The 19,163-nt window shown below is 40.7% G+C and overlaps 1 protein-coding gene across 1 annotated transcript in view; it reads left to right on the forward strand.

The window, feature by feature from the left end:
* The window catches only part of Utrn (utrophin), a 593,945-nt gene that overhangs the window by 454,284 nt on the left and 120,498 nt on the right, over positions 1–19,163 (forward strand). The window contains 2 exon segments of the mRNA XM_032894978.1: positions 1,435–1,607; positions 13,406–13,562. Of these exon segments, the coding sequence (XP_032750869.1) occupies positions 1,435–1,607; positions 13,406–13,562 (330 nt within the window).

Genomic DNA, 19,163 nt, shown 5'->3' on the forward strand with positions numbered 1-19,163 from the left:
AACTGTGGTGTTGAAGAGTCAGCTCCCTTTTCCCTAAGCCACATTCATTACTATTGCTCCGGCACACTGCTTAGTCTACACTGGGAGAGATGGAGAAGACTGCCACGTCGTCATGGCCCACGCTACTGTCTGCTCTATTGTCTGTTGGCACTTTCCTAATCATGTGTTCATTCTTAGTGACCATCATACCAGTCAATTACCATTGGGCTGCTTCCGATTAATTCAGGATGAAAGGTAACAGCCAAGTTGATTACAAAAGCAGTATTCGGAGAAGAGGGGGTAGATTGATCATTGCACATTTAAAAAAAATTGTAATGTCTGCCTATTTCTAAAAGTGCTGCTTTGGGTTTGTAAAAACTTTTCAAAATTCAGGGAAATACCCCCAGGAAAAATCCTAGGTTTTTCTGTAACCTCTTCAGATGAAAATTATATTTATTTTATTTTTTTCAACATTGTAATGTGCTTGCCATTTTTTATACAAATGCATATAACTTGATAAAAATCTATAAATTTAAGTAAACATAGCATATAGCCTAGTGCCTTGCTTTTCAAACTCAATTGCTTGTTACTACTCTTAGTTTTTCCTTTAAAACAATCAAGAAAGTAGTTGAATGTATTTATTCATTCATGTTCTTAGATAGATGCTGTAACAAGTTCTTAGGATAGATGCTGTAACAAGTTCTTCCAATAGAAACTATAACATGTTCTTAGGATAGATGCTGTAACAAGTTCTTCGAATAGAAACTATTACATGTTCTTAGAATAGATGCTGTAACAAGCTCTTAGGATAGATGCTGTAACAAGCTCTTAGGATAGATATTGTAACAAGTTTGTTCTTCCTTATATTCTGCAAGTAATTTCAGAATTAACTTTCACTTTCCTATTTAATAGGAGAAAAATTATTTTTTTCTCATTTCTTAGTAAAGGTAAACATATATATGAATATTCTTCAAAAGTTTCAGAATAAGTTGTATGAGATTAAAATGGCAGGCAGAGGGAAAATAAGTTTGTCAAAATGCAAAACACATCCCAGATTACGTGGTATCTTGCTTTGGCCCTGTGTAAAGTAGGAAGAAATAATCTCACTGAATGTTATGTAAAATTCAGTGATTTATAGTAGTAATAAAAATTTTAAAAACTGCCCATTCTTTCTAAAATATTAACATCAAACAGGACGGTGCATGAATTTTAGATTGTTATAAATTTTGCTTTTAGGACACAGGGAATCAATGTATTGGAGATTTAAAGGCTGTTATTTTCAGTGTTGGAACGGTGGGAACACTTGGTTTTGTTATATATTACTGATGGTAAAATAAAGTGTTTTGATTGAGAACAGCTCTTCTGCACATCCGAAAGGAACAGTCCACGGAGAGTTCCTGCAGGATGCCCTGGTGACCTTCATCGTTTGCATCATCTCTTTGCTTCTCTCTTTAGGACATCCAGGCAGAAATTGATGCCCACAATGACATATTTAAAAGCATCGATGGCAACAGGCAGAAGATGGTGAAGGCTCTGGGGAATTCTGAGGAGGCCACAATGCTTCAGCATCGACTGGATGACATGAACCAAAGATGGAATGATCTGAAGGCAAAATCTGCCAGCATCAGGTCAGAACACTCAATATCAAAATCAAACCTGTGCGTGCGTGCGTGTGCATGTATGCATACATGCTTATGGAGATCCGTGGTTATGAAAGAGAAAGGATTAATACAACTCTATCAGAATTTGTTTAGGATTGAAATCCAAGATTTACTTAACAGTCGAGGACTTAACTGTGGATAAGGTTTTGGGTTCAATCCTTAGCAGGACCAAAAGAATAAATAAGTAGGTAGGAGTTCTCACCTCGTTTATACCCAGTGAACTTTGCTGTTTGTCCCAGGATATTCACAGTCGTGTTTTAGACCATGCAGCAATAAGGATGATGATGTCACTGACACTTGCTAATTGTTAAGTGTTTATCGTTATATTGTATATTTCACACTGTTTTAGGATTATTAGAGTACTATCTATCTATCTATCTATCTATCTATCAATCTATCTATCTATCATCCATCTATCTATTTATCTGTTTATTTGAGACAAGGTAGTAATACTGGCTGACTTAGAAATCATTACATGACCAGACTGACCTTGAACTTAGGGTTATCTGCCTGCTTTTGCCGCTCCAGTGCAGGAATTAAAGGCATTCACTATTTCCAGAGAAGGTGTCCTATAGCCTATACTGATCTTGAGTTTGTTGTGTAGGCAAGGTTGACCTTTAGTGCTTTGTTAAAAACAAGAACAACAGCAAAAACCCCTTTATTCTTATTATGTACATGTATGCAAATGTATGTATACCATGTATGTAGTGGCCCATGGAGGTAGAAGAGGACACTGGGATCCCCTAGAACTGGAGTTATGGGCAACTGGGAACTGCCATGTAGATATTGGGAACCAACCTGGGTCCTCTGCAAGAGCACTAGGTGCTTCTAACTTGTGAGCTACCTCTCTCTAGGCCTTGGCCTTAGGCTCCTCTTCATCGCTCATCTAGCGTGTGATGACATTACATACAAGTCCCATCATGCTTATTTAAAACAATTACTTAGTAGTCTTGCACCGTGTGCTAATTTATTAAATTAGCACTTTATGTACAGTAGTTGGTTTCACACAACTTCTTTATTTATACTGTAGAGATCTTACAGCTTCTCAGAATATGTCTCTGTTGTTTATAAAAAGAAAAGGTCCTAGTAAGGTAGAAGGTCAGGATTTCCGTATGAGAAATTTATTGAATATAAAGATTGAGCTAATAAGATAAAAGCCAGAACTTGAATGTAGATTTCTTAAAATCTTGGCATTGGATCTGTTTTGCTCCATCGAGTATCTATGTCCAATTTGAAAATACTTTATTTGTTGAGATTAATTGCCTCTTATGAACACTAAAATGTAGAAGTGGTGATTCACATCTGCTTTGGATGAGAGTAAAATTCAGTTAAATATGGACATTAGGATCAGGGGTCTGACAAGGGAACCACATTGACAAATTATCCAGAGCAACAGAATGGTACCATTATTGGAATTCAAGCACATTTTAAGGTCACCTCAGTAGCTGATAGATGGTTTCTAATTGGCACTAAATTAAGGGGATACTAACAGGATGGTATTAGCAAGAATGATAATTCCAAGGAGGAATGTTGGTAAAAGCCTCAAATTTGGGTGTATCATGTGTTGCCTATGCATAACTTTAAAACCGAATGATCTGAATTTGATTCTTGCCCTTTACTATTTATTTTCTCAATTTGGACAAATTACTTTACCCCTCTGAACTTTGCCAAGTTGTACTAGCTGTGTCCAACACACTTGATTGTCAGGAAGACTAACTAGAATGATTTGATTGTTTCTCAGTCTCTGTAGACCCTGGTAAAAGTAGACTCTAGGCTAATATTCATACACTATTCATAACTAAGGTTGGGGGGTGGATCTGCCTCAGTTGGTATTGGGAATTCATACAGGGACTGCCAGAGAACAGAAATTGTCCTATCATTTGTCCTGAATGATTTTCTTACCATGTGCTAGAACATTTGTACTCTACTGGGTCTCACAAATTAAAACTTACAATTCCTCTCTCTTTCTTTCTTTCTTTCTTTCTTTCTTTCTTTCTTTCTTTCTTTCTTTCTTTTTCCTTCCTTCCTTCCTTTCTTCCATCCTTTCTTTCTTTCTTAAAGATTTATTTATGAGTGCACTGTAGCTGTCTTCATGCCCACCAGAGGAGGGCATCAGATCCTATAACAGACAGTTGTGAGCCACCATGTGTTTGCTGGGAATTGAACTCGGGACCTCTGGAAGAGCAGTCAGTGCTCTTAACCGCTGAGCCATCTCTACAGCCTAGTTCCTCTATTTCTTAAGAAGAATGAATGGTGGCATGCTATGCCCTCTTCTCTCTACAGCTCCAGTGCGTTAGCCCCCCATCCTGTTCATTTGTGCTAGAGACGGAAGCCCAAGCTTTGCTTACGCCATGTGGATGCTATGTTTCTGTCCATGTGGGCTCACTTTCTATCATTAGATATGCGTAACTAAAGATGAAAGCATTTTCCATTTTTTATCTTCAAATATGCAAAAAAAATCACATATCATTTACAAATTCGTTTGAGATAAACTGGTTTATTTTTCTCAGCAGTGGGCTCTCCTTCAGCTCAGCTCAGAAGGAAGTGGAACAGGGCAGTTTTGGAGAGCATTGTGCTTTGGAGAGACGCTGTCTTCAAATTCTGGTGTTGTCATGCAACAGTCAGTGGGCAGCTTATTGACCCATGTGTGTGCTTCAGTTTCCTTGTATGCGAATTAAGAGTAATTTCCTTAATGGGGCTGCCATGCATGTTTTATTTAACCCATATACGGTGTCTGTAGCAAGCGGCTTGTGTTTATTACTGTTATTGGTCACTACTTGTGGGGCACTATGGAGATTCTTCCCTTCCCCAACCCCTTCTATATCTTAGTTATTAGCGTCGGGAATGTTCAAGGGATTCACCAGTAAGTAGTGCTCCTTTCTTGGCTGGATTCTGAACAAATGTGAAACAAAAGTGGGTTCAGCCGGCCTCCTTATGAAATCTAGTGCGATGGGAATGACAGAAACCAGGTGAAAGGAGCTGACTTAGAGCTTAGATTGCTGACTCAACCTTAGAGTGATGCAGAAGTCCCGGTAGTCACTACTCAAGGTGGCTTTTCAAGTAAGACACCCTCCGGGCAGGAGTGAAGAAGAAAATCTCTCTGAAGTTCTATTGTACATCCAAATTCCCCTCTAGACCACTCTATAGTTGGTCCTGCCTCCTGCTTTATACATGCAAACGGCGTGGGTGGAGATGCTGTTCAGGTCACTGCTCAGCCCTTTCCTCCCTGGCCTTCGGAGTCCAGCCTGATTCTCACATTGCCTTCTGTTGGAATGAGATTCTCTATGTCTTTAATATTTCTGCAGACGCTTCACCCCTCTTCTCTGTAATTAATTGAAAAATTGACTTTTCTCTTAATTGCCTACTTTACTTGAAATGTTCTTTAATAGAGGTTAATTTCCTCCATGTTCCTTGCCTAGAAGCCTTGAATATTAATCCTCCTGTGGCCACCAAACTTCCGAATCTCAGTCATAAATTGGCCTTGGAAGGCAGTTTGTCTGCAAAAGAAGCCCTGCCACATAGGGATAGGGGGCTAATTGGCAGCCTCGCGTGGCTACTCTCCCCCTCTCTTCCCATCTCTCCATATCTCCTTTTCTTTTAGAAATAATGTGTCTGTATTTTTGCCCTTTTATCATCTTACTCCTAATCTGTAGGACCATATGTTTCCTGTTCCTTTGAAGTACACATACTACTCCCTTTTAGCCTCTGCCCTCAGCTCTCATCCTTGGTGGAAACATCACACTGGTAACATTGTTTTTCCTTACACAGAGTTTCTCTGTATAGTCATGACTGTCCTGGAACTTGCTCTCTATACCAGGCTAGCCTTGAAATCAGAGATTTGCCTGTATCTGCCTCTCCGGTTCTGGGATTAAAGGCATACCCATCAATAACCTTTTGTGTTTTAACCTTCAAGTTTCGCTTTGCACTGCCTGTGAAAGTTCTCAGCCCTATTCTACTCTTAAGTCCCATAGACCTGCTCATCTTGGGCTTCCATGGATGACTTCTTCATTTTGGCATCCCCGAGATTACCTAGTCCCCAGGGGACTAAAGGGAGGCTGTTCTTCAGAGGAGTTTCAGGTGCATTCCTTGTGAATTCCTCAGAGATGGGCCTTGGTGAAGCTGAATGAAACTTATGTGCAGCACTAATAATGGAACCCCCTCATATGAAAGGAATGGACCTTCTCCAGCTGGGTCCCTTTCTTCCTTAGCTGGAGCCATTTATGTACTATTATATAACTGTGTTATTTATTTTATATGATATATTTATAATTAAACTACATTACTCTAGACACCTGGAGTACATTTAAAAATGTAAATCTTCCAACATCTTTTTCATTCATTGATTTAAAACTTTTCATGCAGTATATTTTGTTCATATTCCCTCCTCTTTCCCAAGTCCTCTCAGGCCCCCTCAACCCTCCTCGAACCTTTCCCAATGATGGACTGCCTCATTTCTGGATTAGTTTGGTTTTCTAATGCTGTCATGAAAGCAATTTTGGGGAGGAAAGGCTTTATCTCACTCATACTTCCACATCACAGTCTTTCAGGGGAGGAAGTCAGGGCAGGAACTTGAGGCAGGAACTGAGACAGAGACTATGGGGGAGCGTTGCTTACTGACTGCTTCCGAGGCTTGTGCAGTTCTCCTGTACAACTCTGGACCACAAGGGTGGCAACACCACAGTGAGCTGGGACTTTCCACATCAGTCATCAGTCACGACAGTACCCCAGAGACTTGCCTGCAGGCCAGTGTTATAGAGGCATTTCCCCAACCCCTTCCACCCAGCTTAGAGTTCTGTACAAGACATCCTAGTCAAATCCACCATGCCCTTGCAACCGCCCCCCCCACCCCAGCTTTCTCTTCTACTTCTATTCACATCGATATACCGGTACCCACATCCACTCTATCCCCTACTATTGATCTTGGATTAATCATCCCCTTCCTTCCCTCCATCCCTCCTTCCATTTGTGTGTATGTGTGTATATGTGTGTGTGTGTATGTATCTTAAGTGTTCATGACCATGTGTATTTTAAGATGCATCTGCATGTAGGTGCACATACGGGGAGGCCAGAAATTAAACATGTGTATTTTCCTCTATAGCTTTCTACATTTATTTATTTATTTATTTATTTACTTATTTATTTATTATTTATATTTTGAGGTGGTTCTCTCATTGAACCTGGAGCCAGGGAGCCCCCAGAATTCAGAATTCTCCTGTCTCCATGCCTCCATGTACTGGGTTACAAGTGCCCCCTTTCATGTGGATGCTGAGAATCTGAGCTAGATGCTCAATGCTTGCACTCCAGGGGTTTCACCAGCTGAGCAGATCTGTGTTGCTTTAGGAAGGGAGGTGGGGAGGCGGAGGCTAAAATTCCTTTTATATAATCTGATATCGCCTACTTACAATTGGTGTTATAATTCTGAATGATTTTCTGTTTTACTCACGGCTACGCCTGTCTTCAAAGATCTTGTTTTCTCTTTAACCTCCAAACCTTTCTTTCTGTGGATGACCTAATTATTTTCTGAGGAGGAGGCCATTTGATTGATAATGCCCTGCCCCTCCAAGCAGATAATATCTGTGAACTCTGTATTTCCAACAGCGTTTAGTTTATATTGCCATGATGGGGATTGTTTCCTTTAATTTTTTTTAAGAAGTAGATTTATTCTCTTTATTGATTTTTATTTATTTATTATTTATTTTTTGCATCAGATCTACTCTTTAAGTATTTATGGACGTCACCTACTTTCATTATGGTGTGGTCACTGGAACAGCTACCTTAAGTATTATTTTAAAGTCTTTTGGATGACTATGACTGAGTCTTTTAAATATAATAATTCAGTGCGCTAAATATGCTGTAGCACCTTAAATACAGTGCATAACATCATATATCTATCAGGTCAGTACACAGTGTATTAGCGAAAGACTTAAGATTTCACTCACAAAAATAGGCTCTTAGGAGCGCTGGCAGTACTTTACAAACACTTTAAAAACTGAACTGGAATTATACTAATAAATTCAAGATTGAATGCCGCGGCTTACATTTTTAAATTAAATTTATTTTATGTAAGATTATGTTAATTACGTATCCCCTTATTGGCTTAATGATGTTTAATATAGATCCATCCTAACAAGAGGTTTCAAAGGCTGGGGAAGTTGTCAAATGTGACAGAAGCAGAGTTCGAAGATAAAACTCTATCTTGCGTTTCTTTTATAAGCCTTTTAAAAATTTGGGTCACCATTCTCCAAGCCCTGACGGATGATGGCCATTCACCACCATTCTTTGTGTCACGTGTTGTCACGTTTTGCAGTGCCATTCTTAACCTTAAGGACTTGGTTTTGCTAACCACATTGTAAGGCTAAAGCCTCCTTTCCCTAAATGTAACAGAACGAGATTCCACTCTGTTCGTTAGAACATTCTCCAGCAGGGCTCTCCGTGATGACAGGAAGGAGCCCTGTTAATTTGGTCACCCCATGCCCATTTACCTGTAAGTGGCGTATTAACTCTTAAATTGTGGCTAGTGTGACTAAACAGAGTTTAAGTTTAAGTCTCAGTTATCTTAAGATGTGTTCTTCAATAGCTACACATCACCAGTGTCAGCCACTTCCGGTCATTGCTTTGGGGTGCTCTGTAGTGGCTGAATTTTAAGGATTCACCATTTACATGGTTGGTCTTCCGTGCTCATTTTGGGAACAGGAATACTACGTTTTGAATGCTATTACCTTATACATATATTCTTAGTTACATTGATTTTTTTTCTTCATTGTAACACAATTTCTATGAAGTGGGTGTCATAATATCTGAAAAGAAATCACACTCGTACCAAGAATTGCAGACTTCTGTGTAGTTTTTGTGTTTCAGGAGGGTAGTATGTCTTTGTGTTCTCCTCACTGAGATCCTTCCACAGCTTGGGAGAGTGAGTTTGCAAAAGCGTTTCGACTTGTGTACAATTTAGTTGAGCAATTTATATTTTTCTTCCTTTTGCTGTTACTAACCAAACCTGTAGTTGGTCGAAGTCCATGTCCTCCTAGTGCTTCCCGAAACCCTTGGCTGCTTCTGTGTCCCCATATTTAGCAAAGCAGCTGTCAGCTTTCCCATCTCGGGATTGTATTTGGTGAACTTGAAGTCTTCCTAATTTGACCTTCAAATGTTGACAGTTTGCCCTTTTTTGTTTTGGAAGTCATGTTGTACCTGAGGGGTGCTCCGTGAACATTGGTTCATACCGATTAATGAGAACTGTTTTTCTTCCCTGCCTCTCTCTTCCACCACTTTCTTGCACTCCCACATTTCCTTCCTTTGGACAGGGTCTGGTATCACAGGCTGGCTTGAAACCCACTGTGGGGCCAAGAAGGATCTTCAACTGTGGATCCTCCTGCCTCTGCCTTCTGAATGCAGATTACAGGAGGGCACCACCTCACCTGGTTTTTTTGAGCTGCTGGGGCTCAAACCAGAATGTGTGCATCTTAAATAAACACTACCAACTGATTTCTGACCCTGGTCTCCAGACGGGTATCTTTTAGCTTACATGGTTTTCTTTGTTGATAACTATATGCTGGAGAGGAGTCGGATAACTTGTTTGATGACAGTTACTGTGAAAAACCACTTTGGTGAACTAAAACAGGAGTGTACATTTCACTCTGTAATACTTTTTCTACCATAGCCAATTGGCAAAGAAAAGTTTTAATGAATTTTTGTCTCCTAATAAGTTTCTATATTATAATTTTTGAATAACTAGTCATGTAAAAACTTATAAAACTCAGAGCTTTATAAAAATCAGATTTCATCCAGACATCTGTATAAGGCAGAGTCCATTGTAGATACTATCTAAGGTTAATACTATAATCAATGAAAGAATCTATTGCATTACACATCTTACATATGCAAAGTATGACTGATGTCAGTGAGACACTGTGATAATTATTGAAATACGTTTCTTCAGATAACGAGCTAGGTAGAGTAGTGTTTTAGCTGAAAATGTCCGGAACTTGTGAGTGACTTGCTATCTGTAGTAATTGGGACAATTCAAGCTATAAAATGTTTATGGTCAATGAGGAGAGACCACACTAACCCATGTACAAACATACAGTTTCTCCTCACAGAGCCTTCAACCTGCTGGCCAGGAAAAGACTTTCATCTCCAGAGATGAAAGAACTAAAGTGAATCAGGAACACCAAAGGCTGCCTAGGTGGGCACATGGTAGTGATCTGCTAAGCACAGAGGCACAGTGTCCTGGAGAGTAAGCAGAGCAGGTTTTCCAGGCAGAGATTCTGTCCGATGAGCTCAGTGTTTATTATGGGACAGTAAAGTATGGAGAAGCCCATGGAATCGACGCTTCCGCTTCCATTGCGAAGCTGCTTTAGCATCTCTTGTAAAAGTATTGCCTTCATTTGTGCGCATGGTCCTCTGGGGGCTGAATTCCTGAACACCATAATGCCCAGAGATCAATCCCAGTGGTTCTGTGTAGTCAATAGAGTCTATTGCGTTGAGGAAGGCATCTGTGTGCTCTTAAGCACGTAGGGCTGGATTATCAAGGAACATGCTACGTAGCTTAGTTATTGATTGATGATGAAATTACAGACACTGCAGATGCAGCGTCCAATCTGGATAAGAGGTCGGATATGCACATAAGTGGTTTACTCAGGAGATATTCAACACTTCTTGGTTGAATGGAGACCTAGCTGCCTTTTGCATTTAACAGTGGTCTGTAAGCAACTGCAGCAGCCCTGACAGGTAGACATCATGCAAGAAGTGCTCTGCATTATGGCTCCTAACTGTACAGGGATTTTAATTAATAGGATTGGAATGATTTAGCTGTGCTCTATGGCAAGAAAATTAGTTGTTTATCGGGAAGTCTTGCCCCAGATTAATAAGGATACATAAAAGCTGGAGCTCAAGCAGAATCAGGATTGTGTCAAAACACGGTTTTATCAAGTGAAATCAATCCTGGCATCTGTGGAACAAATAGAAATAATAGTAAAAGAAAGAAAATAAAATGAGTTTGTGTGTGTGCTTGTGTGTGTGTGTGTGTGTGTGTGTGTGTGTTTGGGTGTGTGTGTACGTGTGTGTTCATATGTGTGTGTTTGTGTGTGTGCATGTGTGTATGTGTGCATGTGTGTGTGTGCATGTGTGTTTATGTGTGTGTGCAAGTGTGTATGTGTGTGTGCAAGAGTGTGTATGTGTGCATGTGTGTGTATGTGTGTGTTTGTGTGTGTGCATGTGTGTATGTGCATGTGTATGTGTGTGTGTGTGTGTGTGTGTGCATGTGTGTGTTGCATATGTCTGCATGGGTGCACACACATGTGTGTAAGTGCATAGGAGTCCGGAAGTTGAAGTCATGTGTCTTCCTCTGTCTTCTCTACATCACTAGTTGAGTCAGTATCTCCGTCTGAACTCAGAGCTCATGGAGTCCAGTTAATGTAGCTTCGTTTACCTCTCTATTGCTGGGATTATTGGGAGCCACCACGTCTGCCTTTGTTGTTGTTGTTGTTTGTTGTCTTTTTTTATGTAGTTCTGGGGATCTGAATCCAGTTTTCATGCCCGTACAATAAGCACTCTACCTACTGATCCATTCCCCAGCTCTAAAGTAAACTGAAATTTAACCGGCACAGTTTTGAGATAGTGATAAAATTCTTTGGACATGTTTAAGACTTAGAAATGCTGCTTTAGTGTTTTATAGCTAACCTTTTGGAATGGGACATAGAATGAACAAGTTTGAGTAGTTGGTTTTATTAGCCAGATGGCGACGCGTCTGCGAAGAGATAGAAAGATAATTGGCCTTTGCGGTAACTGTGTGAATTCAGGCATGTGGTATTTTAAAGCAAACCCAGAGCATCAGCTCTTCCTTTCCATCCAGAATATTGGATGGCAGATCCTGGTTATTGTTGTGCGAGCTAGAGATGAGCAAGATGAACTTTGGACCAAGATTTATTGATCATCAGTGGATGAAGATCACTGGTTATAGAACCTGCATCTGATCAATGAGTAAAACTGTTCACTTTGACACAGGAGTGGCAGTGGATCAGAGGTGCCCAGGAAATGACCGAGTGGTCTGAGACACAATAGTGGCTGAGCCTGGTGGATAGCTTTCATGTCCTTGCTAAAGAGTCAGATTTATGGAAGGGAGGATCCTAATGCCTACCTCAAGGTAAAGGTCCTCTTAAAAGACATGGAGTCTGAATGTGTGTCCATGTAGCTGAAGCTTCCAAGATATCTCTCTCTCACATACATACATGTGCACACGTGTGCACTCACACGCGCGCACACACACACACACAACCACACACACACACAGAGACACACACATGACACACACAGCACACAGACACACACACACACATGCATGCACACACACACACAGACAGACAGGCACGCACGCACGCACGCACGCACGCACGCACGCACGCACCTGCTCACATGCACACTAAGTCTTTCCCTTTAGAAGATGTTGTGCTGTGAGGCCATGTGAATCTTCAGTAGGCTTGTCCCTCCGGGCCTGGCTGATTGCAAACATGTGAGGCAGGTCCAGCCCAGCACCAGCTTAGCGCTCAGTTCACATTCATGTCTCTCCACCCGGGTATAGCATTCCCGAGAGAAGTGTGACTCCTTGAATGATTGGAGTTCCTCTAAATAGTACATGTTTTTAAATCTAGCCCTTCTGTCTGTTCCAGGCTAAATGGATGGGCCTTTTTCAGGGTCTTAGCAAAAACAAGGAGAAAATTGTCCTCAGATTCATGCTAAGGTTCTCAAAGGATTCTAGTCAATCTAAAGCCAAGCAGTGCCTTGGCCAAATAGTGACTTACTGTTTTTCAAGTTAGGAGTAAATATTTCTAATGTCTGAATTCTAATAGTTTACTTCATTATAAGAAAAATTGGGGGTTAATGATTCCCTCTCCTTAAAAGATCAGTCTAGGTGCTGGAGAGATGGCTCAGTGGTTAAGAGCACCGACTGCTCTTCCAGAGGTCATGAGTTCAAATCCCAGCAACCACATGGTGGCTCACAACACTCTGTAATGGGATCCGATGCTCTCTTCTGGTGTGTCTGAAGACAGCTATGGTGTACTCATATGAATAAAACAACAGAAAAATAAATCTTAAATAAGATTAGTCTGTTTTTTTTCATTTAGAGAGAAAAATGAATAAATTTTAAATATTTTTAAACATACAAGTTATTTAATATCCAGTGTATGTGTCTCCCCAACCCCCCTTTTCTTTCTTCTTTGTGTGTTTTTGTTTTGTTTTGTTTAAACCAACCCTCACCATTCATCCCCTGCTCAACTAGTTTGCTCCATCTCTGTAGATCAGGCTGGTCTTGAACTCACAGATATCCCCTGCCTCTGACTCCTGAGTGCTGGGATTAAAGGCATAAGACTCCAACCAGGCTCCGGATGTTTCATAGGCATTCCATTCTCCTTCTTCCTCCATGTATTTCAATAAAAATTGAGAAAATTATTTGAATGTTTGCATATAATATTTGTACAGTGCATATAAATGATCAAACCTGGAGGCTATATCACTAATACTTAAAATCACGAACCAGGTTCACAGAGTATGCTTTCTGTACCACAAGTATGTATGTATGTGTGTATGTATGTATGTGTGTATGTATGTATATATGTATGTATGTATGTGCATGTATATGTATGTATGTGTGTGTATGTATGAATGGATGGATTGATTGACTGGATCTGAGTGTTGTTTGATGATTATGTGTATGAACATGGTGATTACGTCACAGGTGTATGAGTCACTTCATGCTTATCTGTCGACAGGGCCCATTTGGAGGCCAGTGCTGAGAAATGGAACAGGTTGCTGGCATCGCTGGAAGAGCTGATCAAATGGCTCAACATGAAAGACGAAGAGCTTAAGAAGCAGATGCCCATTGGAGGGGACGTTCCTGCCTTACAGCTCCAGTATGACCACTGCAAGGTAAGTCCACCATTTGTGTCCTCCTTTTCATAAATTCAGTTTTGATCAATAAACTGAAGCTCTGGAAAAGTGAAAAACTAAACTCGTGTTGGTGTTTGGGCATCTTATTTAGTTACACTGTTTGCTTCCATTCGTTTCATGTTAGATGGTTTGTTCGTGGTTTAGCTAAAGTGTTTCATAGTTTAGCCACCTAAAGGAGAAAGCTGCTTCTAGTTTATTTTGAATGTCTTCTAACTTTCTAGTAGATTTCTTTAGATGTCAGTATATTAGAAACATTTTACAAGTCATCCCTTTTTTATTGATGCACGTATGTATGGATGTATACGTGGGTGTATTTTAACGGTAGCATCTTGCTTTGTAGCCTGATCCTGCCTCAGTCTTACCATGTAACCTAAGCTAATCTCAACCTTGTATTGACCCTTTGGCTTCAGCCTCCCAGTGCTAGGATTACAGGGGTGTGTTCGCTGTTATGTCTAATTGTGGCATAATCAGGAATGTGGAAATCACGGTGTCAGAAAGAATTTCAATGTAGAGGTGAGGTTGGTGGTGTCCCTTTGCTTCCTATGCTCAGTGGGCAGAAGCAGGTGAGGCCAGCAAAGGTGACATCCTCAGACGTGGTCTAAGCAAATGAATAAACATATAAATAAAATTCCAAAGTAGTTCTAAGGACATAGCTGTAAACCGCAGTACCAAGCTCCTGGAATAACCACTCTGAGACTCAAAATACATCTACAGACGCCTTGGCCATAAGCCTTGGTTTGCCCTCCAACCGTTCATAACTTATATCCCGTTTATTATCATCTAAGTTCCTCCATGTGACTGGCTACCTCTGCTCAGGTCTCATGCATCTGCCCTCTGTCCTCTGTCCTCTCCCCAGGTGAACACTGCTCCCCTGGCTTGCTCTATCCCGGGATCCTTAATCCTTTCTGCCTCCGGATGTCCCACGTCTATTCTATCCTTTCCTTTAGGCCATAAGTTTTTTTGTTTGTTTGTTTGTTTGTTTTTTGTTTTTTGTTTTTATTGACAAACAGTGTATCCATACAGTACACAAGATATTCTCTCTGCATATCGCCCAGTGATGGAGCACTTTTCTAACTTGCTTGGAGATTAAAACAAGACAAAGCCTTAGATCATCTTGTTCACTAAAATAAAAGTAGGGAAAATCTGTAGGGCAGATTTCCCTCCTGTATCAAATGAATTGTGAAACAAATGGCCTTTTTATGTTTTATCTTCTTAAATTTAGGTCTTTCTTCAAGTTACATTGTCTTCCGCACAGACATCCACCTCTACGCACGCTGTTTTCATTCTGACAATGAACAATTAATCCTGAAATGTCATCTTGACTCATCCCTCAGCTCTTAGATTTTTTAAATATCTTCTCCTAGTCCAAGTTCCATTAATTTATCTATATCCTTTTGTGCTCTTTTCTCATATACAGAATATCATTTAGTTCTGTTGTATTTTTCCTACCCATATGCAGTGTGAATTCTCATTCGAAGTCCGTACTTTTTTTCCCTCATAAAGGCAAACATTTGATTGAGGCTGGCCTACAGGTTCAGAGGTTACGAGGAAGGTCTCCCGAAGCCCCCTCCCACAATGACAAACTTCCGAAAGCAAGGCTACACCTCCTGATCGTGCCAGCCCTGGGCCAAGAATATTCAAACCAGCAAGCACAGTTATAAACCCAAATATACCCTTCCTAAGCTGTTCATATCAGGGTAATTTACCACAGCAAAAGAAAATAGCCAAGATAGACAGAGCTCATTTGAAATGAATAAGAATCTTTAATTTGTAACATATTTCTTGCAGTGGTTTTACCATGACATAAACTTAGAACCAAGGTCATGTTGTAGGCTATATGTTCAACTGTCTATACTTTCTTTTTATTAAATTGGATATTTTTACGTACATTTCTAATGTTATAAGTCTTTTTAATACAACATTAGGTACTTGTTTCCAGTTGGAAGATAAAAGCAAACACACGCTCCTGAGGGACGGTACCATCTAGTGCATACGATGTTCTAACTGACATTGATAGGATATCTAGTAGATATTCCTATTGATAGGAATTTTATTTTAACCCTTGTGCTTAGTGAATAAAATTACTATTTCAGTACAAAGAGAACACAATACAGAGATAACTCTGAGGTAGAAAGACAGACATATTGTTGGTCTATATAGAATAATAATGAATTTTAAGTTAGTAAATTTACAAAATCACCGTTGTCTCTACCTCTCTGTCTCTTTCTCTGTCTCTCTGTCTCTGTCTCTGTCTCTCTCTCTCCTCTGTCTCTCTCTGTCTGTCTCTGTTTCTCTCTCTGCTCTGTCTCTCTCTCTCTGTCTGTCTCTGTCTGTCTCTGTCTCTCTGTCTCTCTCTCTGTCTCTCTCTGTCTCTCTCTGTCTCTCTCTCTTGGATTAGACAGAGTCTCTATATAGCCCTGGAACTCCCTCTGTAGACCAGGCTGGGCCCAAACTCACAGAGATCCCCCTGCCTCTTTTTCCTGATGTTCCAGCTTTTATCTGTACTATGATTATTTCCGTTCTGTGGGTCAGGGTATTGGTGAGGTAATCAAGTAATGCCAAGCTTTTGTAATAATACTTAATGTTCTATGTGTGTTACAAGTCCTGCTTGTGACCGTGTCCCACTAGCTTTGAATAAAACTCAAGTCTTAAGTAGGATATTTTCCTCACAGAACCTTAGTCTCTCCACAACACTTCCTGCGGGCCCTTCCACTCAGCCCTGACTTTTCCTAACTGTGCCTCCCAGTACTGTTGCCTAACTTTGGGGCCTATTGCACCCTGTCTTACAGCACTGCCTGAGTTTCCATTTTAAATCTTTAGCCCCGGGCACTGAAACGATGAAGATATACACACAGATAGCGATGCCGGTAATGATGTCAGTTCCTTTACCCTGTAAGTGTTTATGAGCAACAGATACGCGCTGGGTACGATTCTTGTCACCGATGAGTCCTCCCTGAACAAAAACGAGGTTCGGTTGCTGGAAGTGTTGCTCAGTAGTGGAACACGCCCATCATGTGCAAGGCTCCTGATTCACTCTCAGAAGTGCAGAATAAATATAGGAAGATGCTGGAGAGACTGCTCAGTGGTTAGGGGGACTCCCCCAGGGTCATAGCCACCCATAACTTAACTCTAATTCCAAGGAACCCAATGCCATCTTCTGGCCACTCTAGGTACCCAACATGCATGTAGTATATTATACATACATGCACCTATACATATAAAATAAAAAGGAATAAATCTGAAAAAAAATGAATAAATAACTCAAAACCCAGTTCTTGACTGAGATGGCATAAAGTAAAAAGGACAAATAGTAGCTGGTTTTTTTGTTTGTTTGTTTGTTTGTTTGTTTTTCCTTTTCTTTTTTTTGGAGCTGGGGACCGAACCCAGGGCCTTGCACTTGCTAGGCAAGCGCTCTACCACTGAGCTAAATCCCCAACTCCAGTAGCTGGTTTTTTAAAATACATTTAAAAAGAGACAAAACAGGATTAGTGACTGCCTCGAATACAGGGGAAGACTCAAGCATGTCATAGAGCGAATGTTTTTGGACAAAGAAAATGGAAAGCAGAACAATTGTTTAAACAATGGGAAAATTTCTGAAAAAGCAGACGGGGAGGGAAATCAAGAACTTGAGTTTTGACGTAAGCTGCCCATGCCCCTTAGGAAGCTGACTGTGCATACTTAAAATTAGAGCAAAGGTTAGAGAAAAAAACGAAGTTGTAACGCATTGTAGATCAGCTACAGGATTAGATGAAGCCTCATTGGAAGTGATCGTTATTAGAAAAATGACGCGTAAGAAATGAGGAGCGAGGAATCCAAATTTTGTGGGCTGGGAAGATGAGACCAAGAGCACAGTGTGGAAGCAGCAAGAGGACGGAGTCTAGGACACCAACCAGTGCTGTGCAGAGGTGAACCCAAGGATCTAACATTGCTGAGGACTTGAGTAAAGAGGACAGAACATCGCACCTTCCAAAGGCAGTTCTGTTGCCCCGAACAAGACTGGGTTTAGTGGCACGGTAGAATTTGAACATGATCGGAGTAGATTCCAAGGACGTATGAGCAGAAGTACAGAAATTTGAGAATTTGTTTTTCAAGAAAGGACAGAGTATGAAGGAGTACGTGCAGCAGGAATATGGAATCCAGTAATCATTTTATAAAGATGGAGAATGACTCTCTCGGATGACGGAAACGACTCTGGAAAGCAGTGAGAAGTCAGTGATAAGTAGTAGAGAAGGTCACGGGAAGAAAGGACCGGGAATTTGTCTTTATGCAGGAGGACGGGGAATTGAGCCGTCTTAATAGCAAAACACATGAAATGTGTAGCCCTGGATGGGAGGAGTTTGGTGGATTTGAGTTTGGAAATATGAAGGCATGATCAGTGAAATGAGAAACAGGATCATCAATTGAACATCAAAAGGAGTAAAGATGTAGCTTGGTCGTAGAGTACTTGTCTAGTATTCACAAAGCCCTTGGTTCAGTCCCAGCACTAGGTTGGGGGATGGGTAGGGGTAGGAGGCAAAAAGGTGTGTAGATTTGAAGAGAGCAGAGGTAGAAAATAGCCTAAAAGTAGGTTAAAAGGACGTTAAACTAGGATGCTTCCACAGCATGACGGGCCAACGTTATAGGATGACTTGATGTGGGCGGTCATGAATTACCCACTGGGCCGACTGATTGTTCCAGTTGGGAGACTGGTGTGTGGAGATGCTCTGAAGAGGAAGTAGGCGTCAGATAAAGAAAGGATGTTTGCAGGGCCGGCTACTGTAAGTGAAGATGCTTAGTATTCTCCCATGAAGTGATTCATACAAACAGGGTCTGGAGAAGGTTCTTCGCTAAGCATCTGACGGTGCTTTGAGAAGCCAGGGTGGTGGTGGGACCATGTGTGGATATCAGAATCAAAGGGATGAGGAGGGTGAGCCCATTGTCAAAAGGAAGACCCTTAGGAAGCCAGGCCATGATGGTGCCATAGAAAATTCTAACCTAGAAAGGCCACTTTGCATATTTCTTCTGGTCATGTGTATTGAACTACTACTGTGTCCCAGCACCGTTCCTAGCAGTGTGAATATCATGTTTTTACTTTTGTTTCTGCCCCCTGGGGGCGGGAATTCTTTCCAGTATCCACTTTCCTGGCTTAAATTGATGGGTGATGATATAGTGGAAATGCTACCACCTTTTTACCATATAGTTTTCTTTACCTACCTTCTGATAGGGTAAAAAAGTAAGCAGTAAAATATTTTAAGGATTAATGTTACATATAATAATATATTTTCTACTAAATTAATAGTCACTATTCATTTGTTGAGAAAGATAATTCATAAACTTTAGTGGAAACAAATCACTACTTACCTATTTTGCTTTAGAATATGCTGTGATACAGAGATGTGTGAACGGGTAAAGATTCTACAGTGATCATTGCTGATGCAGAAAGATTACCAGATTCACTGGTTCACTCAGGGTGGCTTTCATTGTTCGTTCATAAGTATAGTAATTGATATCACACCAGGCTTTGCCACTATGAATTTTGCCAGAAGGAAAACCTCAAGAGGAGAAATTAAGGCTTCAACCTGATTCTCCCACATTAGGTTG

The sequence above is a fragment of the Rattus rattus genome, chromosome 2, assembly GCF_011064425.1.
Source record: "Rattus rattus isolate New Zealand chromosome 2, Rrattus_CSIRO_v1, whole genome shotgun sequence".
Classification (NCBI taxonomy): Eukaryota; Metazoa; Chordata; class Mammalia; order Rodentia; family Muridae; genus Rattus; species Rattus rattus.